Genomic DNA, 25749 nt, shown 5'->3' on the forward strand with positions numbered 1-25749 from the left:
ATAGAAAAAAAACAAAAAAACAACTAAAACTGTAACTGATGACAAATAAGTACTGCAATCAATTTTCTCTCTGTTCCTGTTGATGCACTGGTGTTAAAGAGTTAACGTAATCAGGTACCTTTATTACTTAGCTACTTTTCTTGAAAAAAAAAAAATGGACTTGTTACTTTTAGCCAGCAAGCTGAAGAGCATTACCTCAAAATTCGTATCTAGCCTTGAAGTTTACAGACTTACAATGTAAATGTTTTTTCTTTTTTGGGTGTCTTTTTTTTTTTTTTTTTTTTTTTTTTTGACATCATGTATTGATGACTTGTAGCTATGATGCTTTTAATAAAAGTGAATATTGATATTCGCCTAGGAAACCAAAGCTCAGCTTGTCTCAGCCTACTTCCTTACGCAGATTTGGGATTCATCTCGGACTGAGACCACTCTGAAATGGAAATTGTGAAATGGTTTGATGACAAAGTAAAAAAAAATACAGACCCTTTCCAAAAAATTAGAATATCATGGCAAGTTTTTTCATAATTCCATTCAAAAAGTAAAATTTTCATAGAATACAGCTTCAGGGTACACATTTTCAAGTATTTTACTTTTAGATCATTTGGGTTTCCAGCTCATAAAACCCACAAAATCAGGATTTCAAAAAATTAGAATACCGTGAAGAAATCACCCTTTCTCAGTTTTTGTAGAACAAAAAAGAGAGAAATTAGGATCACATTAAATCAATCAAAATATGGTATTTTCAAAACGATAAGTTAATCTTCAATACTTCCCTTTGCTTTCATCACTGCCTCGATGCGTCGTGGCATTGAGACAATCAGCCTGTGGCGTTGCCAGGGAGTTATGGAAGCCCAGATTTCCTTGATGCTTGCTGTCAGTTTTTTGTTATTTTGGGGTCTGGTGCCCCTCATTTTCCTCTTGATAATACCCTTTGGATTCTCAATGGGGTTTAGATCAGTCGAGTTGGCTGGCCAGTCAAGCACTGTGATGGCATGGGCATCAAACCAGGTTTTGGTGCTTCTGGCGGTATGGGCAGGGGCCAGGTCCTGCTGGAGGATGAAACCTGCATCTCCATCCAGATCCTCAGCAGAAGGTATCATCAAGTCCTCCAACACATTATGGTCGACTGTTGTGGTGACCTTGGATTTAAGAAAGCAGAGTTTACCAACACCTGCACTGGACATTGCACCCCAAATCTTGACTGTATGTGGATATTTCACACTGGACCTCAAGCAGCTTGGGTTCTGTTCTTCACCAGTCTTCCTCCAAACCCTTAGACTTTGATCCCCGAATGAAAGGCACACTTTACTTTCATCGGAAAAGAGGACCTTGGACCACTGGCCGACAGTCCAGTCCTTCTTCTCTTTGGCCCAGTTGAGACGCTTCCTACGTTGGCTCAGGCTCAGAAGTGGCTTCAACCGAGGAACCTGACAGTTGCCGCCCATCTCCCAGATGCTTCTGAATGTGGTGGTTTTGGAAGCTGTGACTCCCACCTCATTCCAATTTTTTAAATATTTAAAAAAAAAAAAATTAAATATATAATACCTTAAAACACAAGTGGGTCTCAAGCACAGTTATGCGAAAATAAAGTTCACACCTGCACAACAATGACAATCTTCATTTAAAATGGGTGTTTGGCGTATGCTTGTCTGTATGTGTTATGAGAAGACCAAAGTAACAATGGTGGATGACAACAGTGTGAGTAGTTTTCTAGCACTCTTCTGGTTTTCCTGTGGACACACACACGCATACAGACATTAGTAAACTTTGCCGTTGATGCAAATCCCGGCGGTCATTGTAGCGTGATGTCACCGACTATGGGCCCGGCCCAAAATTGCACATTAGTGTTCTGTTGTTTTTGCCCATCAATGTTATTTAAAGAGATAATGATGCAGAGAAGCAAGTATGTAATTAATGGCAGAGCATACACACTTTAAGCCGTGGATCTCTCCGTCAGGTCCGGGTATTCTGCCTATGAGCCATACACAGCACATGCCCCTAGACTCACTGAACACTTTATTGGGTACAGCGTCACAATTTAATCACATCAAATACATGAGCGCTAGCAATAAAATTGGTATTTGAATGAAAATTCAGTTATGATAGAGTCATTAAATTAGGCTTGGGTATTATAACTTGGTTGCAATTTTGACATAGACATTACATGTACAGGACTATACAAAAATACATTCTTTTCGTAAAGGCAAGTTTTTTTTTGATTCATCTCTTGCACTGGGTCTTGTTCAATGTACTAGTGTACACAAGGTTTCATAAGGTTTGTCACATTTCCAGGACCGGTGTCCCAAAAGATTTCCCATCCAAACTCTGTTCTCCCTTCAAAGTAATCCCCCTGGAATGTAACGCCCTTTCCCATCTCTCTCTGCCGCGCCTTCACGCACGCCCAGGAAGGATTCTTCCGGGATTCTCTGCAGCTTCATCACTGCAACCATCTTGATGACCCACTTAAACTTGGCAAAGAGGGAAAAAAAATCACATGGAGCCAGGTCGGGTCAAGGAAATATATCTTCCGTGACACGCCTTCTAATGCGCTATCCCAAAATATAAATGCAGTAGTTGCTCTTTGTTTGGATCAATCTTCGACTTTAGTGGCAGTGTCTCGGTGGTCAAGAAGAGCTGAAGTCAAATGAAAGCTGCGTGTGTTGTAGCCAGTGGTCAGAAATGGCCTCCCTCTCACAGGAGCTGCTTACAAAATAGGAATTGACAGCTCGACTGTGTGTGTGCGCGCGCGCGCTTGTCTGCGTGTGCATGTGTGTGTTGGGGAGGGCGTCTGTGAAAAGGGCGATTTGGTTGGTTTGCACGATTCTAAAGCAAATGCTGGAACGTCGCTTCAAAATATCCTTAACAATGTCTTACATTACACGTCTCCTTTAAAGGTGACATATTTTACCAAAGCAACTTTTTCTAGTATTTTTTATGTAATATTGTCTCAGTAAACGTGAAATATGGATTAAAATTGTCCGCGCATTCCTGAATTCCAGATGTTTTTTCTGCCTAGAGGCCTGAAATCCGGTCGTTCGAATTTCCCGAGCTTATCTACGTCACAGGCGAAGATCTCCGCCTGCCTCTCCGCTCCCGAGCCAGCGCTGTCCGCATGACAAACACGTGGGTCTTCTCCGCGGAGGCGACCAATCAGAGGAGAGGGTCTTAGCCAAATATGGATGAAGCGCACACAAAACTGGGTCAAACAGAAGTAGCTGTCGGAGGAGCCTTCTCTGGACACTCGTGTGGCAAAACGAGTGTTTGGGTTTGTTTGTTTTTTTTAAATCAAATTGACACTTTTATACAAAGTCCATGTTAGAGAGTCACTCTATGGAGGTCTAAATAGCCAAAATACAGGACCTTTAAATCAACAGTGTATTTAATGAGCAAACAGGACTCCATGAAGCAGACATATTTTAGTAAAAATAAAAGACAGAATTTCAAATGTTTTTTATATATGATGAGAAATCATTAATTCTATTCTATTTTAAGGAATTTATGGTAAAAGTTACACCATTTTAGCATTTTTTTAGTAGAAAGATAAAGCTTCATATATCCAAAGTCTGTGTATTGACAGGGTGAAAACTGTCAAATGCCACCATAAAAGCGCTCCAAAAATGTCAAAATTTACCAACATGTAATTTTAGACAAACACTAATTAGCCACGCCCACTGCTGGTTATTGAAAAAAAACCATTTAAATATATTTGTTCTTTCACTTTTACATCAAGTAAACAGCTATGTCCCAATGTCTTCTTTTGCTCCAAGTGCAGATTTGTTTGTTTTGTCATTTCCTGTGTGTGTGTGTGCGCGCGCACGCACGCACGCACGCGCATATCTAACTTTGAGCACCTCTCCCTGATCTTTATCTGCTGTATGTCGCATGTGCCCCATGTTGCCAAGTAATCATAGTGAATGTGACAACTGCGGTCTAGGATTTTTTTTCTTTTATTAATCCCACAGACTATTGGAAGAGAAATTCAAATCTGGAAAGAAAAACAAAACACTTTAGAAAGTCCATTCCAGTTGTGCTGGTTTGGAGCCTCCTCAGCAATCTCCAAATCACGCTGATTGTTGTCAGTCTTGCAAACATTGTGTGTGCACGAGTTTGCCTTTGTGTGTAGGAGTGTGCGTTTAGCCCAGCAGACAGTGGGGAGAGGCGCGTGTGTGTGTGTGTGTGTGACAGACGTCTGGCCTAATCGCCTTGCTAGAGGAAGTGGAACGTGAAATCCACCAGACACACGCACACTCGTAAATACCGAGCCAGCAGTGTGCGCCCTGCTTTCCAACTCTTGGGACTTCTGAGACCTTTTCATCTGTCTTGTCTTCTGGTCATCTCTTTGTCAGTACTGTATATTCTCTCAATAAAACAACTTCATGATCCAAATTTGTCGAAAGTATTTGGATCAGAATAGAAACTCATATTTCAGGAAAATGAATTTTCTTGTCTTTTTTAAAATGTATTGAATTATTATTATTATTCACCTCGGCAAAGCACGAAGCGGGGGAGGGAAATTAATTTTCTTGTCTTTTTTTTATTTAAATGATAATTAAAATTATTATTATTATTCACTTCGGCAAAGCACGAAGCGGGGGAGGAAAATTTATTTTGTCTTTTTTTTAAATTTATTTTTAAAATTAAAATTATAATAAAAATTATTATTCACCTCTGCAAAGCACGAATCGGGGGAGGCAACGTTAGTTACGGTCCGCTCGCATTGCACCAGACGGTGGCGCAACGGCGAAAGGCAGCAGGATGCACATTACATCGCCGCCACCTACAGGATTGGAGTCCTACAGCATCACCTGGCACAGCGCATGGAAAAAAACAAACAAAAAAACGTACAAAAAGAGAGTCCACATTTTTTTACATCAGTATACTGCTCTTTCTGAAGAATCGATTTTTTGTTTTCCTCTCGAACAATTCGGCGAATCAAAGAATTACCTCCAAAATACATCCAATCATCATCAGTGACCACACACCAACCTAGAAATTGAGTCACATCTGGTACCTCCACCGAAAGTTCTGAACTTTGTTTCATTTGTGAGGAAAGAATGGTTCCGATTTTTGGGGAAATTCCATATCCCAATCTCTGCTGTGAGAAACCCAGAAATCAGTAATGAGAGGTCGAATGGTATCCTACTCTTCATACAGGATGAAACACAAGAACAAAAATTAGACATTTCACAGAAGAATATGCAATTAATCCGACAGATACGATAAAAAAACAACAACTTCAAAAGGCCTCGATTAGACATCTTCGTATCAAAAAGAATAGAATTAACATCAGTTAAGATACAATAACTTTGAGTGCAATAATAAATCAAGAAAAGTCATTCATTAGAGCCACTCAAGATACAAACGACAGCTGTACACAGTCACCGCTAGAAATAAATGACATATTTTACAATTATGATAGCAGCTTACATGCATCTTCAAGCAAAAAGAAATTGAAACATTTATTAATGAGCTAAACATTCATCACTTGTACAAAGAAACTAAAAATAATATTGATGCTCTTTTCACAATCACCGAATTACATCATGCGTTCAAAAATGTGCAATCAGGAAGAACGCCTGGCCCAAAGGGAATTTCGCTCGAATTTATTAGACACTTCTGGCCAATCCTAGCGCCTCTATTTTTCAGAACAGTCAAGGAGATGAAAGATAAAGGTCAAATTAGTAGCCATATGAACACAGTTGCAATTAAATGACTACTCAAATCAGGCAAAGACCCCGCTCTCCCGTCTAATTATCGGCCCTCATCAATGATTAACGTAGAGATCAAGATTATTTTTGAAAGCTCTCGCAGCGAGACTTGACTCCCATCGATAATCCACTATGACCAGACAGGTTTCACTAAAGGTAGAAGTTCCACAAATAGTGTCAGGCGTCTCGTCAATTTAATAAGCATGTCACCGGCGTAAAAATCTAAAAGCAATCATCATGTCACTTGATGCAGAGAAAGCTTTCCATAAAGTTAACTGGTCTTTTCTATTTGCTACTTTGCAAATTTGCCTTTGGAGACTCATTTCTACATCGGAGAGCAGCCGAAAGCGACAGTCACCACGAATACGATCACATCGCAAAGTTTCACTCTACAAAGAGGAGCCAGACAACGGGGTCCACTTTCAGCAATGCTATTTGCGAGATTCATCGAACCACTTGCTACCGCTATATGTCAGAGTGCTAATATTAACGGTTATCTTGGGTATCCCCTCACCTCCACTCCGGTCCTGCAGAAGTTTAGAATTGACATAGCCACTCCCAGCACACTTCACTTGGACAGCCGGGTCCACCAGCCCTCTCCTGCGTGCGTGCCCCTCCTGTCCCTGTCCTGTTCAGTCCTGTCCTATATGGTCCTGTCCTTCCCTCACAGGGCGCAGTACTGTTGACTCATACGACACTCAAATCCAATGTGTCATTGTACTCATTATATAATGCTTTACTTTCCTCATCTGAAAAAAGAAAAAGAAACTCTAAATTGCCCGTAGGTGTGAATGGGGTTGCGAATGGTTGTTTGTTTCTATGTGCCTTGCGATTGGCTGCCGACCCGTTCAGGGTGTACTCCGCCTCTTGCACAAAGATAGCTGGGATGGGCTCCAGCACGCCCGCCACCCACGTGAGGAGAAGCGGTATGGAAAATGGATGGCTGTGCCAATTGGTGCTGGTCTCTCCCAAACCAGTTTTCAGGTGTGCCAAACTTAATATTTGGCTGGATGGGCACTCGGGATGAGTCAAATCCAACAAAACATGGCTTATATGCAGTTGCTGGCTTCTGTAAAAAAAATAATAATAATAATAATAATAATAATTGGAGTGATAACGCGTTTATATCTTCCATTAACACTTTAAATTAAATTTAAATTAAAATCACGACCAACTTATGTACGTGTGGTTCGTTCCCAAATTTTTCATGGTGAAAACCATCAGAGCTCGGTCAAGTGCAAAGGAGGGTGGGGGGTGGCCCCAGGCATCCAACATAGGGGGGCATCTAAATGCATTTTGGGGGGCATTAAAACTGCCCCCACCCCTCGCCCCTTGACTAATGTCTTTCGATTGGGCAAAAAGTCCGTCAGCCCCCCCCCCCCCCAGAAAGTTGCAATCTGTTTGTGAGTGAATGGGCCAATCCCTCTATTTGGGATTTTAGTCATTCAGGCTTTTAATCTTTTTTTCCTGAGGGGGATGGACGGAATAGATGGATCGACAGACAGGTTGATGATTGATAGATGGGTAGACACGGATAGATGAACGGATAGATGAACGGATAGACTGGTGTACTGCAAGACACACAGACAAACAAACAGACCGAGATAGATAGATAGATCGTCTGTGTGTGTGTGTGTGTGTGTGTCCTGTCAACACGAATCTCTCCACTCAGCTGGACGTGTCACTTCCTGCTCTGTGCGGTCGTCACGGCGAGGCCGGGGCTCGAGCGATAAAGAGCCATCTGCCGTCGGCGTGACCACCTACAGCCTGGCTGCTGTCACAGCCTCCGTGACTGATAGCCCCCGGAGAGTGACACAGTGAGGAGAATAGGGGGAGGGGGGGGGGGGGGGGGGGGGTTAGGGCAGAGGAACGAAAAAGAGGAGAGGATAGGGACAAGTTGGAGAGAGAGACTAACAAAGGAGGAGGGGAAGAGGAACAGGCCCAGATGTCCTCCTGTTTGCTCCGAGGTTGGGACCGTCTCCCCGTCTGTTACCAAGGGAGACAAATGGAAGAAACGTGAGCCAGCCCCCCCACCCCACCCCCCCGCCTCCTTCGTGCCCATACACAGCACGATGACATTCATTCAACCTCACTTCCGCCTCTGCTTCAATGGAGGATGTGTGCTTGTTTTGCCATCTTGACAGAATGATGTCACGAGTTGAAACAAATCAAATCTGAGGGAGATCGTTGCGAAGGAATATTAGGGCCACACTGAGGAGTGTTTCAGGGATTTTGCAGTGGTGGCTGATGACTTTTGAACATAGAGATCTGTAATTTCTACCCCTAAGTTTGTCAATAAAAATAGCCTTGTTACATTTATCAAGCTCTGCTCTCTGATGACAACGCGAAGTAAAAAAGACATAAATCGAGAGAAAGTCAACCGCAGTTAAGATCGTAATTGGCTGATTGAGATTGTGAGGACTTCTCAGGCAAGCAAAAAAAAAAAACAGGTAAGTCGTAATAAGGTTTCCGGAAGTGAACTGGATGGAAAAAAATATATACATTTGATACATTACCATCCGAAATGCTGGACCACAAATCATTCAAATAAGTAGCTCATTATGTTGTAAGCGATCTTCACTCAACGTCGCACTCATGTTGTCAAATGACCTTTTTTTTTTTATTTCTTGATGATTTTGTGCAGAACCTTGTGGACACGTGGAGCACGAACGAAGAATACAGTTTTTCATAGCCACCGTTTTAATCACCACTTCTTTGATGCTCGCTGAAATGAATTCTTGCGAGGTCCAATAAGGACTTGCGAGTCGTCATACGCGGTTCGAAGTTCCGTTTTTTCGTAACTCTGCAGACATATTTTTCTTGGGTGGATGCCTCTGGGACATTCTGGCAATGGAGCAACTCAGTATGCGGCGTTCCGGGATGACCACTTGTCTTCTTTCCCCCAGAAACATCTGCCTTTTTGGGACCTACAAAAAAGTGTCTGGGATTTTATACCCGCAGTGATTTCTTCTGTTGCACTATAAAGCCTGAAGTCAACCTCTTAAGATTTTTCGCATTTGTAATATTTTCTTTTCTCATTGTCATCTAATGTTTCTTTTGTTTTGGATAACCGTAAAGTAACCGCTCTTGATTGTTTTGTTTTTTTCTGGTGTTTGGGACATCATATTTTCTCTGTGGCGACTGAGTAAACGTGAAATATGAATTCAAATTGTCACGCATTCCTGTGTTCCGGACGTTTTTATGCCGAGAGGCCTGAAATCAAGTCGTTAGAGAATTTCTCGAGCTTATCTACGTCAACTAGCAAAGATCTCCGCCTCCCTGAGCCAGCATAACAAACACGCGTGCTCTCCCAAGTGGGTCTTCTACACGGGGGGCAACCAATCACAGGAAAGGGAGTGGTCTTCGCCAATTATGGACAAATCAAATACAGAAGTCGCTGTAAGAGGGGCCTTTTCCGGACGGTAGCAAGGCATTTTTTGAAATGAAATGGACACTTTTATACCACGCCATTTTATAGCCCAGTCCATGTTTGAGAGTCACTCTATGGACGTCCAAATAGCCAAAATACGGGACCTTTAACCGTTTGTGTCCTGTTTCCACGCTTTTCCTGATGACCTTCATCTGGCTGCGGTTTGAAAACCGCTGCAATGTCTTTCTGTTGCAACTCAATATCTCATGAATATTTGTAACCTTTTTCTATCTCTCTATCTTCCATAGATGAATTTGATTAATTTGCAATTTAGTTCTCAGGCTGATCTCATTTCGTTCCTTTCAGTTCATCTCCACATCTAAATCAATAGAGATATGAATCCACCCTGTGTGGCCTGCTGGGGAAAAATCCATTTCTGTGGCAGGAGAGATAGGGGATCCTCACTTTGTGTGTGCGTGTGTGTGTGCGCGTGTGTGTTTGTGAGGGAGGGAGAAACCGGTGAAATATGATCCCAAATTCTGCGCTCCATCAATTTCCAGCAGCGGCTGATGGCGCTGTGTCAGCCTATCGTGCGGCTTTATGACTCTGACCTCATCCCGACATCACATATTGATTGGCTCGCTGCGAGAGGCATGACGGATGGATGAGCAGCCAGACGGACAGACGGACATCTGAGGAGGGAGCCGATCTCATGAATATTTTATGGTCCTATTATGTATAAATGTATAAATAAAAGAAGCAGATCTGTCGATCATCACTCATTTCAAGGCTTCCTTTATACGCAATAGTGTCCAGTTTGCGGGTAGCACGGTGTGTTAGTGGTAAGCACATCTGGGTTTGAATCCCGGCTCAAGGCCGCCCTGTGCGGGTTTACTCCGGGTACTCCGGCTTCCTCCCACAGTCCCAAAACAGGCGTGTTCGGTACAGTGAAGACTCTAAATTGTCCTTAGGTGTGAATGTGATTGTTGTTTGTTTGCATATGTCCTGCGACCGATCCAGGGACTACCTCGCCTCCCTCCCAAAGTCTGCAAGGACAACCTGCAGCTCACCCGTGACACGAACGAGGACAAGCACTATAGAAAACGGATGCATTCCTGCTCACATCACTTCCCATTTAAAAAGAGATCGATGCTCCACCCTATCGCTCAGTCTGTCATTTTGTGAGACTGGCATGGTGACCAGTGCCAGGCGCTCCATTTTAGGCGCGGGCCTCCAGTGGCGGCTTAAGTTGCCCGTAGTCAATCAATCAATCAGACTTGATTTATAAGCGCTTTGGATACAACCGAATATGCAACACGAAGCGCTTTACAAAAATGCAAATCGAAAAATAAATCATACACGCCCGGCGCTTGTCCCCACAGACAGTAGAGGATAAAAATGATACCGTAATGACCTAATAACCTGAGGTTGAGTGCAGAGCAGCCAGGGGAGAGAAAACCATCTCAGCGGGCCGTCTGCACCGGGACTGGACCGTAGGCCGCGGACTCAGGCCACCGGAATGGAGCTCCTGGTGCGGCCGGAAAGCGAGAGCCCGCGTGCACGTCGACTGGCAAAGCGCGGGGCGGCATTATGACCGCGGCCCGCCACAACTCCCAGGGCGGAGGGCTCCCTCTGAGGAAACATGTCAAATGAGAAACGTATACACTGAATACACCTCTTAGTACCACCGCTATCACATTGCAAAACGATGTACAAAAATTGGAGCCAAGAGAGGCATTTCGTGTATTTGAGGATGAAAAGCATTTTTACTAAATAAATAAACACAGTTAACCTTTAACTTCGATTGAATCAACTCCAAACCTCGACACTACATCATAGCAGTTCACAATCAATATTCATCCAATGACATGACAAAACCCTAAAACTTCAACTCAACAAAATACATCATATTAACCACTGCGATGTTTAGCATTTATCGACGAAATCTTTTGCTGCTCTGCAAGTGGCGACTATAACTCCTCACCGGGTCGGAACAAGCGTTGTCCGATTTATCCGCACAATGTCCGTTTTTTCCTTGAAAATCAATTTTCCATAAAAGTCTAAAATTTTCACATTGGTCCTCTCCTGCTCAGCAAAGTGCACATAATTCTGAATCCAATTAGAGCAGCTCGAATCAACCAATCAGTGGACGGGCAAATGCAGACATCGCTGTGAGGGTGGTGAATCTGAGATATGATTGGCTTGGATGAGTAAAAACAACAACAAAAACATTTCTGTCATGTGTGTGTATGGCGTGGGCCAGCATTTCATTGGTGAATTTTCCGTATTTGTAATCTAGTATTACTTTTCTTCTGTTTATCTCCCCCCCCCCCCCCCTATTGACATGGATTAGCAATACTAAACAAAAAAGCAGCGAAACGAGTCATATTAACGCTTAGCAGTGCTGCAACAACAGAGCAGTTCTAAATGAATAAATACAATAGTGCATAAAGAGTTGTGCGCATACTTTTAAGAACAGCGTTGTTTGTAAAAGTCATACAGCCGCCGGAAGGAAGGACTTACGGTGTATATATATATTCCTCGTCACATTTGGGGTGAAGTGACGCGACTATGGCACTGCATTAGCCGTCCGTCACCTTTTATACATTATATCAAATGTCACTAAAACCATGCCTGTACAGCCAATAAAGGTTTTAAGATTGTAACAGCGTGAGTCTTTTGTATGTTGTTTCCTGTGCACTCGGGAACAAGCTTTGCTCTGTCGCTGACTGGAGTCCAATCAATGGATAAATAAATTCATTTCGCTATATTAATGTAGCATGGGATTGGAACAAAAACTCCCCTGCAGCCTGAAGACTTATTCGCGTCAAAGGACAACAAAGACGCTCTTTCAAGAAGCTGAGACTGTAGCCATAACACAACACAAACACTCAGATGCATCGTAGAGCCATCAACATGTATTTGATATTTATTCATTGATCGGCATGATTCCAGGTGCACGTGTGTATAGTTAGAATTGTTTACATTGAAAAATACTTCCCAAAACGGCACAGAAAATCTGAAATTTGCACCAACACACTCAATCTATTGCATCTATTTTCGACATGGCTTGTCCTCATTTTGATTGAAGGTGAGTCAGATCCGGATCCGGCCTATCCATGTTGACTTTGGACCAGGCACACCCCGTTGTATTTGTTTTCAATATACTATAGGTTGAATATTTTGGGACTTTTTATCGTGGAAACACAGAATGAATACATACTGTGTAGCAAAGCGAACCAAACTGTGTTGTCACTGCAACTGAAAGTCCAAACAATAAAGCATTAAATATCACAAGGAAATTACTCTAAAAACTGCACTATACTGATTATTACAAAAGTAGACTCAGTCATTTAACAACGGAGTCACAATATGAAATAGAATATACGCATAGGAAAGAAGATTGGCTGGCGACCGGTTCAGGGTGTACCCCGCCTCCTGCCCGAAGATAGCTGGGATGGGCCCCGGCACGCCCGCCACCCTCGTGAGTAGAAACGGCTGGCAAAATGGATGGATGGATGGGCATCGGAAAGAAATGGCACCACCTGCTGGATCTGGCTCAGCACAGGCCCGCCAGCCATGGTCACTTATTGCAGGGGGCCAACGGGGGAGAGCAGAGGGACTTATCTACGAGACCTTGCACTGTTCGATGAATAGATCGAGTCTTGAGCTCAAAAACTCAAAAGCTGCGAGTGGCACGACTGCGAGCAATGAGAACGCATCCTCGTTTCAGCTGGGGGAGGAAGTAGTGTTAAATAAAATGCTGTGTGTGTGGGGGGGGCTGGGGGACTCTCCATTCACAGTTACTTGTGATGTCACTGTTTCAACAACACGACGCTCTCCTATTGATTCCCAAGCCCGCTTTCAGAAACAAAGGCGGACTTGCATTGTTGTTTTGTGCAAAGTGAACCAAATCCTTTGTGGAGTTTTGATTTGGCTTTGATGGTCTGGCCTCTGCGCGCTCCACGGCGCCACCCAAAACGCTGATGTCACTGGGAGCCAGCGGTACGATGCAGCCATATTCCCTCGTGTACGTGTGTGTTTCCTGCTCTTCTTTGCACCTCGGCCCTTGACGACGCACAGCCCTGGCCTCCTTCCTGTCCCCTCCCCCCATCACCACAAACTGTGCGATGGAGACTCGCAAAAGGGGGGAGGGGAGGACCGCATCAACCACAGATCAGTGGATGATCTGCATGACTGAATACACACACACACACACACACGAATAGGGTGAGGCTATGAGGTCATCATAGAGGCAGTGGGCTCGTGGTCTAAATGGGAGGTGAGGGGGCGGAGAACAAAGTCAGCAGATATATATTCATTTTCATTCCCTTTTAATTGAATTTATTGTACTGATTGTAATGCCTCAAGGGGAAATCTTTCACAATGCTGTATTTGGGTTGCACACCGCACCAGGAACCGGATCACACACGTGCACGAGTTCCTTGAGCTCGGGTTAGAGGGGAGTGGAGGGGGTGCGGCGCCTCGCTCGAGGGTCAGGGAACAGACATCGACTGCTATTTGTTTGTCTTTGTTCATAGCAGGACTCGAACCGACACCCTCCTGTTTCAATGCCCAAGTCTTTGAAGATGAGCTACCACCACCCAAACAGGACACAGCAACAGCTGGAGACTGGTGGTTCCCATGGCAACGTGTCACAGGCCTGAGGTCTTTAGTCCATCCAGTCTCTGTCATTCATGTCCTTATTGGAGTTGTGTCGGGTGAGGTTTTTTGGGCTAGAGGGCACTATACGTAGTGTATCGCTACCATGCTATATTACTCAGTGGCAAAGCATGAGCACCAGCAAGGCCTTCTCTGCTGGCCTACACACGATCCGCAGTTGCAACCGGCATTCGATTATTTGTCCCGTGAAATGATATTAATGCATTCCCATCAGTCTCTTCTCTTCATTTCATAGCGTTTCTCTTGGCTGCACTGCTTGCGGTACTGCATTCGGATGACAAATCAGTTACTTACTACTTTATTGTACTTGATCTGTCACCACGGTAGATAAACTGCAAGGCCGCGCCGTTGGTCATGTGACTTGTCTGATGACGTCACCGCAGAGCCTCGGCCCGCTCCCCCTTGATTGAAGCGATGCTGGATCTGCTCTGAATCAACGCCCCCCCCCCCCAAAGGAGGACCGGGACCGATACGCAGAGCCCACCGCAAGCTATAAATGCACTTTTGTGTCGGATGTCGCCGCCGTGCGCTTTTGTTTTGTTCTTTAGGGTTCGAGGTGAGAAATGACGCCATTCAACTCACGCTGACCTCTCGTGGATCGTCACCTCCCTTTGACCCTTCGTGCTGGCCCAGGTGCCCTTGAGCAAGGTGCATTACTTTAGTGACACGCGGCGCTCGTGTGTGTTCTCAAAGTGAAAGAAACTACTTTAGTCTAATATCTGAAGTCCTTGCGAGACTTGCAGCTGCACGGATGACGTCAACACACTCCTAATTAACACGATTTACAAATGCGACGATCAATGGTCGCTGTTAAAGTGACACCATTGTATTTTCTGGACCTGAACCGAAGACAAATTCAACGGCAAGTCCTCTTGCAGCTACCGAACAATGCAAACTAAAAGCAGCAGACATCGCAACAGCTTCTTCCCTCTCGCCATTCAACTGCTACTAGTGTGTGTTTATGTCTCAAAAGTGTTTGGCTGCGTATTGTCGCACTCGAGTGGCTCCATCTACTGGAGACAAACTCTTTGCGTATTTTTGACATACTTGGCAAATAAAGAGGATTGCGATTCTGCATTTTTGATCCAAAACACAACAAAATGACTTTGGCACGACAGTACTGTACTGGTTTATCATTGAACAGCCAACGTAAAGGAGATCGGAGAATGAGTTTGCTCTTAAATCTGAATTTGATCATACCGTTATATCTCTTAAATATCGCGCCTTCCGACATGAGGATGAAGCAGGGCAGTCAAAAGATAGATAGATGGGTGAAAAGAGAAAGACAGCCAAGATGGGGAGGATGGACATCATGGCCTGAAAATACACAAAACACAACTTAGATTCATTTGTTGGTTGGGGGTGGAAAAAAAGTTTAACTTGTGCTAAAAAGAGCTCATTTCACAAACTGAAGTATAAAAATGGTACAATCCCCTAAAATGAAACTTGGATCCACGCATCGGAACTAGAGGAGCGACAATGAAAACTGACAGACGACTGCAGCTTAAATGACACAAATGTTTATTTTAAAAAAACAAAGTAAAACTAAGTGATGAATTTACAAAATGAGACCAAGCAATGTTAATGATAAAATAAAATCTTCAAATTGCCGAGAATCAAGTGTAAGATCTAAACTGACTAGCTAAAGACATGTACTTCGGTCTAAACGGTCTCCTCTAAAACCAGAGCCCAAGACCAGAAACATGTGTGGAAACCTTGTCCAGACCAGTTTAACCAAAAGGTTTGAACAAAACATTACAGGTGACTATCTATGCGTCAAGTTCATTCCATGTCATATGCGGAAGTCAATGCGTACTGTATTCCCACTTTAGTTGTCTCCTTGGAGGGGTTGTGGTTGTTCACGAGATTAACAGAAAGCCCGGCTAGTTTGAAAGACTCCCATAATGTTGAGCGCGATCTGTGTCTAAAGAAAACATTCAGGCCGGGGCGGTTTTTCCAAGTTTCAACATGACATACGTGAACATATCACATGGCTTGGTGATAAAGCCCGGAAAGAGAGGGACAGAAGGCATGGCTCAAACAGCTGTGACGTGACGCCGGATCACACCTTAGGAAGGAGCAGGGCACCACATCATTAGTTCTTAGTCCGTCAAAGCGTTGAGTTTTAATAATGTCAACAACCTTCTGGCCTTCTACTGGTCAAGAAACTGAAGAAATCTTGAATTTGACACATTTTCTGTGTTTTTGACAACAAGTGTACAACGACAGCGACCTCCTCGCTTAGTGCAGCACTTCACATCGGCTGCCAAGTTTAGATGGTGGACTTGGAGAAGGAAACTTTGAGGTGGTGATTCCCGCCCATGTCGTAATTATGAAGGTCCATCAGCGCCTGGATGGCCTCTTCTACTGACGACATCTGGATCAAGGCCATCTTACGGTCCCTGGAGGAGGAGGAGGAGCACAGAGCAACACGTGACATTACCAAAATGATGAAACGTAAGGCTGGATTTACATGGGGTTCAATTCCGCAAGCTAGACACCTCATACCACGCAGCCGACCAGTGCTCCCTTTGACACCCACCACTGTGAACGCTACTCCACGGTTAACTGGCACATGCACTCTCTTCACTCTCACAGGCAAAATCACGAAAAAACACTCACTGACAATACCCCACCCTTTTTCGCTCACCACTCACCATAAATAAATTAAAAAATTTACAGATAATCCATATGAACGGTATCGGCAGATCTCACTTATCAATGATTGGTATCAGAATCAGCAGTATAAAAAAACTGATTGGAGCATCCTACCCCTACAGGCGACATGACAGGTCAGAGGGCACCTTGTTTGAACATGTCCCTATGGTCACATTATTTGCAACCTTTTCTAGGGGTACCATCACTTTTGTCCAAGCCTGTTTCATGAGTTTGAATTCTCTTGAACCACAATTCAAACGCAATGTCTCATTTTCATTGGTGAATTTTCAAATGTTTTAAATTTATTATTACTTTTTCCAAATACAAGTTATTTCTGTGACCGCTGTGGGGTTTCTTTCAATAATAGAGGGATACCAACAATTCTGTCCACGTGTGTATGTGGCCCGTAACTGACTGGCGACCAGTCCAGGCTGTACACCACCCCGCCAAAAGTCATCTGGGATAGGCTACATCTTACCTTTGACCCTGAACAGGATAAGCAGGATAATGGATGGAAGTTACAAAGATTTAAATTGAAGTGCTTCTTACTGGAAGAACTTAAAGGCCTTGACCGCCCCCCCGCTATTGGAGAACAGGAGACGCAGGTCGTCTTCTCCGATGCCATCCCTGGACAAAGACACACAAAGTGTTTTAGACGACAGGACACTGACAACGCTGCCACATACAATTATTTTAAAATTATGGGATCACCGCTCCTGGACGATGATCATTTAGATGTCTAATTTTAGAGAAAAAGGCAACTCACGGATGTTCCATAAAACTATTTGTATTCAAAATACTACCCTTCTGACTTGAAGAAACACAAAAAAGAAAGAAAGAAAATTGTTGTAGTCAGTCAGAATTTTTTTTTAGTTTTCAGAGCAAGTAGAGGAAAAATTATGGAATTGCAAAATGACAACTCGTACTTTGTTGCAACCCCTCATGTCTTTGAAACATCTTGCAGTCTCTGAGGCAGGGATTTAAAGTTAAAAAACGTATTCTTAGTCAATCTGGCTCCAATTTCCTCTGATTGGGATTACCACCTCAGTTTTGCAGGTTGGACCCTTGTCGTTGACCATTTTTTTCATTTCCACCGCAGATTTTCAACGGGATTGAGATCCGGACTACTTGCAGGCCATGATATTGACATTATCTTTTTTGAAAGAAGGTTTTTAAGTTTTTTGCTCTATGGCAAGAAGCATTATCTTGAAAAATGTCATCGCCAAACATCCTTTCAATCGATGATGAAAAGTGTCCAAAATCTCGATGTAAACTTGTGCATTTATTGACGATGTAATGACTGCCATCTCCCCTGTGCCTTTACCTGACACACAGCCCCATATCCTAAATGACCGCGGAAATGTGCATGCTTTCTTCAGGCAGTCAGCTTCATGAATCTCATTGGAATGCCACCAAACAAAAGTTCCAGCGTCATCACCTTGCCGAATGCAGATTCGCGATTCATCACTGACTATCACTTTCATCCAGTAATCCACAGTCCATGATTTTTTTTTTTATTCATCCCACTATAGCCTTGCTTTTTTCTGTTGAGGTGTTAAGGATGGCTTTCGTTTGGCTTTTCTGGATGTAAATCACATTTGCTTGAGGCAGTTACAATTCGGTCACAGACGACACCAGTTTCCACCTATTTGTACCTCATTTGTTGTCAATTTTCTATTTTCAAGACTTATTGCTTAAAGTTTTATATCTTGATGCTCTGTGGTCTTACTTGGTCTACCAGGACTGTTTCCTTTCACAACCTTCCCATTTTATTTGTACTCGGTCCAGATTTCCAATACTTTTTTCCGGACTGGATCAATTTTCATTGTTGTGGTAACTTCGGGCGCGCCGCTCACGACGCAGCGAGCCGCTGGCGGAACGAGTTTTGCTCTGAAGATGCACACACCTGGGACAATTTAGGAAAAGCTAACTATTCTATTAGGTTTGCTAGGCCGTCAGCTAACTAGCTAGCGAGCTAAGGAACTAAGCAGCTCGCTCTGGCTTGCTCGATCGTGGCGACATATAGAAGTCACTAACTGGAGGACCGCAGTCCACGTCTGGACCCGGAAGGAGTCACATAGGTACCCACACCATATAAAGAAAGGTTTTCTGTACCGCTTATCCTCACTTGGGTCGCGGGGGTGCTGAGCCTATCCCAGCTATCTTCGGGTGAGAGGCGGGGTACACCCTGAACTGGTCGCCAGCCAATCGCAGGTTTTTTTTGTCAGCAATGGTTTTCACCTTGGAATTTTCCCATGAATGCCATTTTTGCCCAGTGTCGCTCTTAAAAATGTGGGTGTCTGTGACTGCGGGTGGTTTCATGTGCTCTGTAAATCTAAACAGAGCCGTATTGCAAAAAGAAAAATGGCTGCGATATAACGAAGAGTGAAAAATTTAAGGGGGTCTGAATACTTTCCATACCCTCTGTATAAACAAACAAACCATTCGCACTCACATTCACACCTACAGACAATTTAGAATCTTCAATTCACCTACCACGCATGTTTTGGGATGTGAGAGGAAACCGGCGTACCCGGGGAAAAACCACAAAGGCACATGCAAACTCCACACAGGCAAGGCCGGGATTTGAACCCCAGTCCTCAGAACTCTGAGGCAGATGTGCTAACCAGTCGCTCACCGTGCCACCCAAGACACATTATTTCATGTTTAGTGTTTTGAGCAATGTAGTTATCTTAATGGTCAATTGAGTCACTAATCAGTTTTGGTTTCCACCCACATCCCTAAAAAATGCATGGTAGGTTAATTGAAGAGTCTAAATTTCCCGTAGGTGTTAATGTGAGTGCAAATGGTTGTTTGTTGATATGTGCCCCGCGATTGGTCGGCGACCAGTTCAGGGTGTATCCCGCCTTTCGCCCGAAGATAGGTGGGATAGGCTCCAACACGCCTGCGACCCTGGTGAGGATAAGCGGTACGGAAAATGGATGGATGGATAGTGTCTCTCTTGATTATGCAGTTGTACCAAATGAATATAGAATAAATGCTGGATAATATAAGCTCTACCGGATATTGGAGAGATGCAGTGTTGCAGAGGGAGGAAAGATGTTCTGGAAGTTTTTGGATCCTGGTTTCTTGAACCTATGTAGTGGAGACCCAGAAAAATCTGGGGGAAAAAAATGTTCATTTAAAGTCTAACTTTACAATTTCTGGGATCAGTGAACGTTGTATGAAGTTACAGTATCATGTGTAGTCCAAGACTGTGCGCTCACCTTTAGTTAAGAGCTGATCATCTAGTCCTTCCCTGGGCAGAGCCACAGTTTGATGTTTGGACAGTGTCACTCTCATCACTTTACCAAAGACCTTCTGCCCATTCAGGTGGCTCATGGCTACAGACAACGTGGGACAAGAAAAGAAAGACGTGAGCGGGTATGTGTGTGTATACATACACAGACACACACACACATCTTAGCTACTGTATATCTAATTGAGTGGCGATAACATTAAAAAGAAAATGGACCACTATGAGGTTACGACCACATAATTCAATTGTTTTTGTCAAAGTCATTTGGGTAATGTTCTCTTTGTGTCTCGAAGCAACATCATTGGGCAGCACCTTTGTTTTGGTCGCCGCCATAGCACCTCTCTTCATTTTTGTCAACTCACACCGTAACGCAATGGAATGTCTGGTCTCCTTTTTTGGTTCATATATAAACAAATAGGCATATTTTGGCTATTTGCACCTCCATAGAGTGACTCCCTAACATGGAATTACTATAAGTGTCAATTTCATTTAAAAAAAAAAAAACACCTTGGTTTTGTCATATGCGTGTCCAGAAAAGCCCCCCCTGACTGTTCGACCCAGTTTGTATCCGCTTTGTCCATATTTGTCTCAGACCGCCCCCTGTCCTCTGATTGGTTGCCTCCATGCAGAAGAGCCATTTGTGAGCACACGCTGGCTCGGGAGCAGAAAGGGAAGGCGGAGATCTTCCCTAATGACGTAGATAAGGTTGAGAAATTCGAATGACCTGATTTCAGTCCTCGGCAGAAAAACGTCAGGAACTTAGGAATGCATGGATAACTTTAATAATAATAATAATAATAATAAGTCATAATTTCACCTGTTCACGTTCTAATGAATAGCAACCTTAGTTGGAGAACTAAGCAGAGGTATTTCAAATATAAAATTTCATATATTCTAGATGAAAATAAATAAGCAGAGGGTGCGATACACGTGTCTTTTTACAAATTTCACAGCCCTGATATTTTATTAATTCATTTAACGCCACGGACCGAAAAAAATACGTTTTCATAAACCCATCCGTTTAGTGCCACGGACATAAAATTACACTTTCCGTGTTTTATGTTAAAAAATTGTAATGAAGGGCTTCGCGCAGGTCCTCAGTAAGTGCCTAAGCTTTGGGAATGATTTCAGTATGATAAATCGACACTAGAAGGCAGCAGTGGCTTTTATCAGATCTTTGTCCGCACGTCGAGGAAGACCATTTCCCATATCCCATATCCAGTGATAACCCACGTGGCGAGGTGGACTGTTATAGGAGTGTGGTTGTATGACAATATGAAGAAATACCAACAGCTGACTCTAAAACAGCACTTTTTTAAAGCCAAAAAGGATGACGATTGGACTTTGTCATCCTTTTCTTTTTAGGATGACGTTATGTGGACAATTCCCCCGAAACATTGAGTGCCGATTTTGAGTTGGACTCTGACATCAGTGAGCCTGAGTCGGATTCTTTGAGCGACTACTGTCCATCGGTGTCATCTGGGAGCAGCAGAGCGTCATCCCCTGAGCTCCCAGAAAGTCACGGAAGAGGTAAAAACTTCCAGTTCCAGAGCTCAAAATATTTTTGGGACTCTTCTTTATAACAGGATTAGTTAAAAAAAAAAAAAAAAAAAAACACTGGCAATGTACTGGTCTGTTGAGGAATCCTATGCCATACATTATTTTGGCAAAACAATGGCAATGAACGGTATCAAATAAAATGGCGGTTTATCCATTTCAACACAAACACATCACATGATGCTTCAGATAAAATGCACAAAGTCTGGCCAGTGCTGGACTACTTGGTAAATAAATTCAAGGCAGTGTACTAGCCTGAAGAGAACATCTGCATTCATGAGGGAATGATGAAGTGGCAAGGGCGTCTGTCCTTCCGGGTATAAAACCCACAAAAACCCGTCAAGTGCGGAATAAAATCGCATATCCTGTGCGACTCAAAGACGGGATATTGTTTCAATATGCTGCCATACATGGGGGAATCTTGCACGCTCTCAAGTGTTGTTGTTTTTTTTGCTCCTGGACCGCCTTGTAGGACATGGCTACACACTGTACATGGACAACTTTTGCAATTCAGTTAGCCTTTGTGAGCGGCTCCTAGAACAAGAGACTAAAGTGTGCGGGACGCTGAGGAAGAACAGAAGGGAACCTCAGCTAATAAAAGAGGCGACAAAACATACTTTGGGGGCAGAGGGAACGGTTGCCTACAATAATGGAAAGGTAATGGTGGTTACGTGGCAGGACAAACGCACTATAAAACTGATAACAACCTGCCACAAAAACAATGCTAACAGTGGACGTGTGGAAAAAAGGACAAAAAATAAGGTGGCCATTTCCAAGCTAGGGTGTGTTGTGAAATACAACATGCACATGAACGAAGTTGATAAACTTGACCAGAACATTGCACATTATCCTTTCATTAGAAGGTCACTCAACTGGCCGAAAGTGTTTGTGGCCTATCTTTTTCAATGCCTATGTTCTGTACAGACCGAAAAACCCAGGTAAATCTCTAGCCCTCTTACAATTTGTAATCAGGGTAGAAAAATCCTGGACCACAACACATGAGGGTGCTGATGATGTATAGCAATTCTTCACGCAGAAAAACTTATTTACACCGCTCAAGTACATGTTGATGTACAAATTTAAGATAATTAAATTTAAAGTAGTCCTCCCCAAAAATTACTTAAGAGTAAAAAGTACACAGTGAAATAGCTTTGCGTCCGGTATGAACGCAGTATAAAGGCACTTCAGAGACCCAAATGTTTGTATAAGCAATTAAAAATCTATTTTTCCATAATATGTCACCTTTAAAGCGTTTTGTTTGATTGACACTGTGTCAGCAACATGTCCAGACCTTTAGCTAAAATAATTGCAGAACTAGCAGAGAGCAACTGCGATATGCATTTCAAAGCTATACCATCTACTGTTGCTGATTAGCAACAATTACAAAGTTCAAACATTATAAAACAAAATACACAAAAAAAATACCATTTTAGTTGTTATTTGTGTTAATAGCAATATAGAAGATGGATGTGCATAAAGATATGACAAATGAAAATAGGAGACTGCCAGAAGCACAAAAACTCACCCAGCTGAGCCTGGTTACTATCTGATAACTGGATCAGAGCACTGTCTTTCTTATTGTAGAGGATCTTCACCCGCTGCACATCACCATAGACACCTAAACATATGGGAAGACAAAGAGAGAGAGAGAGGTGGACCAAGACAGGGAGAGAGAGAGAGAGAGAGAGAGAGAGAGAGAGAGAGAGAGAGAGAGAGAGAGAGAGAGAGAGAGAGCACAAGGTGGAGGAGAGCATGAGGACAGAAAAGACAGAGCAGGAGAGGAGGAGCCGACGTAGATAAAAAGGAGAAGTGTGAAGGATGGAAGGAATTCAGTTAGTGCTAGAGAGACAAAGGATCAGAAAGGACAGGATCTTCCCATTTGACCGCCACTTGAATACAATACTTGTGTATAACAATTTTCGATTAGGACTGTCAACCATGGCCTGTTTATCATCTGTGTGTAAAATAAAAGAGGAGCTTTGAAAACAATATTATGAAGGGTGAAAGAAGAAAATGCCCTTTTAAAAGCACAGTTGTGCACTGACCTAAGGCAGAAAAAGCTACATAGCAACTTTGGAGAGTGAATGCAGGATGACATACACGTACAAGCAAAAATTTAAGAGGACAAAAACGTTAAAGCGGCTGGTTGACAGTCTTTAATATCGTAAGAGCAATCAGTTTAGAGCGGAAGAAGATCCAACTGCAGTTTCACTGTTTGCATGGAGATATGAAAATAAAAATTGTGAAAGCACTTCTTTCACACAATCTTGAGTGAAAGTTCAAAAGACAGGAAAATATTTATCAATAAGTCTTTTAGTGAACACGGTGGCCTGCGTGATCAATGTATCCATTCTTGTGATGAGAACAAAAAAATCATCTGATGTGACAATTGGGCGTAACGATAGATTGAAACAAAGATCTTGCTCACCAACTGCCATGAGGAGTGCAAAGTAATAAATTTTTTTACTACGTAGTTATATACACAAATTAACACATACAGTGGATTTCCGCATACTCGTAGTACGGCACCCATGGATTCGTCTATCCACAGATTTTTGCTACATTTTATGAGCATTTAGTAGTAGAAAGTAGTATCCGCTGTATCTGAAATGGCTGTTTACATTTGCAGAACACATGAAACAAGCCGCAGACGTACAAACCCAAACTGCACATACATAATTCCACAGGTGTCAAACCCTTACAGTGATAATGCAGAAGTAAACAACAATACATAAATAATACAAATATAAAAAATTACACATCATTTAGTCGGCCTGTGCTTTCTCCCGCCCATTGACTTACCTGTAAATGAGTGGAACCTCCACTTAACTCCAGTGGCTGACTTCAGCACTTATTTTGCTAATTTAATGATCAACAGACCAGTAATGCAGGATATTTAATGTGTCTATCCTTTCCCTCAAGTTTAGATTTAGAGCGGGTGTTTGTTAATGTTGTTTGGACAGACACCAGTATACCGTATTTTCATCATTGAATGGTGTATTCCGATCCTGTCAAGCTCACGTTGATTGGGTACTGTATCTATCTGTGTGTTACGCTGCCCTCTCATTGGGAGAAATCCAATATGCATCACAATTTTATCCACATTTGGAAGAGGCCCAATTCCGATCTGAAGATATCTTTTTTCTATTTACACTGCCATTTTGCATATTCGAATTGTGCCACGTGAGAGAGAGGACACACACACACACACAAATAAATAAAATAAAACATTCAGAATTTTGTCACTTGAATCATGCAGCATAAATCAAGCCAAATTGGGGCAAAGAGTCTATTAAAGCAGAACCGGTATGCTGGTTGGGTAAAACTACACAACGAGTTAGTACGTAGTTACTTATGTGACGGCTTTGTTCTTTGTTTGAACACTGACATTAATGTATCGTGTTAAGATACAAAAATAGAGCTAAATGCTCCAGACAAATATACAACCTCAATTCCAATGAAGTTGCTTCAACAATTAGTGTCCTCAGTTCCTAAACGTTTATTGAATGTTGTTAAAAGAAAAGGTGATGTAACACAGTGGTAAACTTGACCTTGTCCCCGCTTTTTTGGAACATGTTACAGCCATAAATTTCTAAGTTAATGATTATTTGCTAAAAACAATAAAGTTTATCAGTTTGAACATTAAATATCTTGTCTTTGTATTGTATTCAATTAAATATAGGTTTAACATGATTTGCAAATCATTCTATTCTGTTTATATTTATGTTTAACACAACGTTCCAACTTCATTGGAATTGGGGTTGTACATCATATCAAACATACTATATGTAAACATTTTCCTGTGGAGTTGTACACAAAGACCTATATACAACACAGCTCCAATATAAATCAAGTTGATGACAAAAGCTCAGCACATTTGTAATTTAGACTTCTTTGTTCTCATCAGATAATAGATAAGACCACCAGACCACCTCTAGACTCGCCAATCTTCTAATGTTGAGAGTAGATATTAAGAAAAAAGGTATAGTCACTATTGAGAAATTACAAGGAACAAGAATGTTCATATCATCACTGAAGAAAAAGTAGAGCAAACTGGATAAACAGAGAGAGATAAACAGACTGAAAAGTAGAGATTGAACATACCGAAGAGGGTAAAGAGACTTTGAGGCGTGACCATCTTTAAAGAGAGAGACCGCAGAGTAGAGGACAGGAAGAGGAGGAGCAGAGGAGGAAGAAGAGGAGAGACGAAGGTAGAGATCAGATCAACCAGCATTGGACGAGGGGGAGAGGATGGTTTCCATGATGAGGATTGGAGCAAAGATTGTTTGGGGAGAAGTCAACAATGGCACAAGTTGGGTGAGACCGGATTACAAAAAGGAAGGAAATCAATGAAAAAATAAAATGGGGCAAACATACAATATTAAAGGGTGCACGGTAATAAGGAGGGACAAATAAAGACAACATGGTTGAAGGGGAGGAACAGAGAAGGAAAGAAAGGAGGCAGGGAAAGGAGAAGGAAGGAGAGGAGGACAAAAACCAAAGCAGAGGTCAGT

General features: G+C 42.7%; 1 protein-coding gene and 1 long non-coding RNA gene across 4 annotated transcripts in view; both read right to left on the reverse strand.

Moving 5' to 3' along the window:
* Nucleotides 1-1358: 1358 nt before the first annotated feature.
* Nucleotides 1359-5243, reverse strand: LOC133489483 (uncharacterized). Its single transcript, XR_009791922.1, has 3 exons — nt 4945-5243; nt 4667-4805; nt 1359-1730 (listed from the first exon to the last, which is right to left on the reverse strand). It is a non-coding gene; the product is annotated as an uncharacterized LOC133489483 (long non-coding RNA).
* Nucleotides 5244-15265: 10022 nt separating this feature from the next.
* The window catches only part of LOC133488555 (polypyrimidine tract-binding protein 2-like), a 28733-nt gene continuing 18249 nt past the window's right edge, over nt 15266-25749 (reverse strand). For 2 of the 3 annotated variants that reach the window (XM_061796540.1, XM_061796539.1), the window contains exons 12-17: nt 25340-25373; nt 22761-22853; nt 19647-19763; nt 19441-19540; nt 16969-17046; nt 15266-16163 (exon numbers count right to left, since the gene is read on the reverse strand). In XM_061796540.1, coding sequence (XP_061652524.1) covers nt 16034-16163; nt 16969-17046; nt 19441-19540; nt 19647-19763; nt 22761-22853; nt 25340-25373 — 552 coding nt within the window. In that variant the 3' untranslated portion in view covers nt 15266-16033. Of the gene's footprint in view, nt 16164-16897; nt 17047-19440; nt 19541-19646; nt 19764-22760; nt 22854-25339; nt 25374-25749 lie in introns of all 3 variants that reach the window. The other variant, XR_009791689.1, reaches the window with a different exon arrangement.

This window comes from Phyllopteryx taeniolatus, chromosome 14, assembly GCF_024500385.1.
Source record: "Phyllopteryx taeniolatus isolate TA_2022b chromosome 14, UOR_Ptae_1.2, whole genome shotgun sequence".
NCBI classification, from domain to species: Eukaryota; Metazoa; Chordata; class Actinopteri; order Syngnathiformes; family Syngnathidae; genus Phyllopteryx; species Phyllopteryx taeniolatus.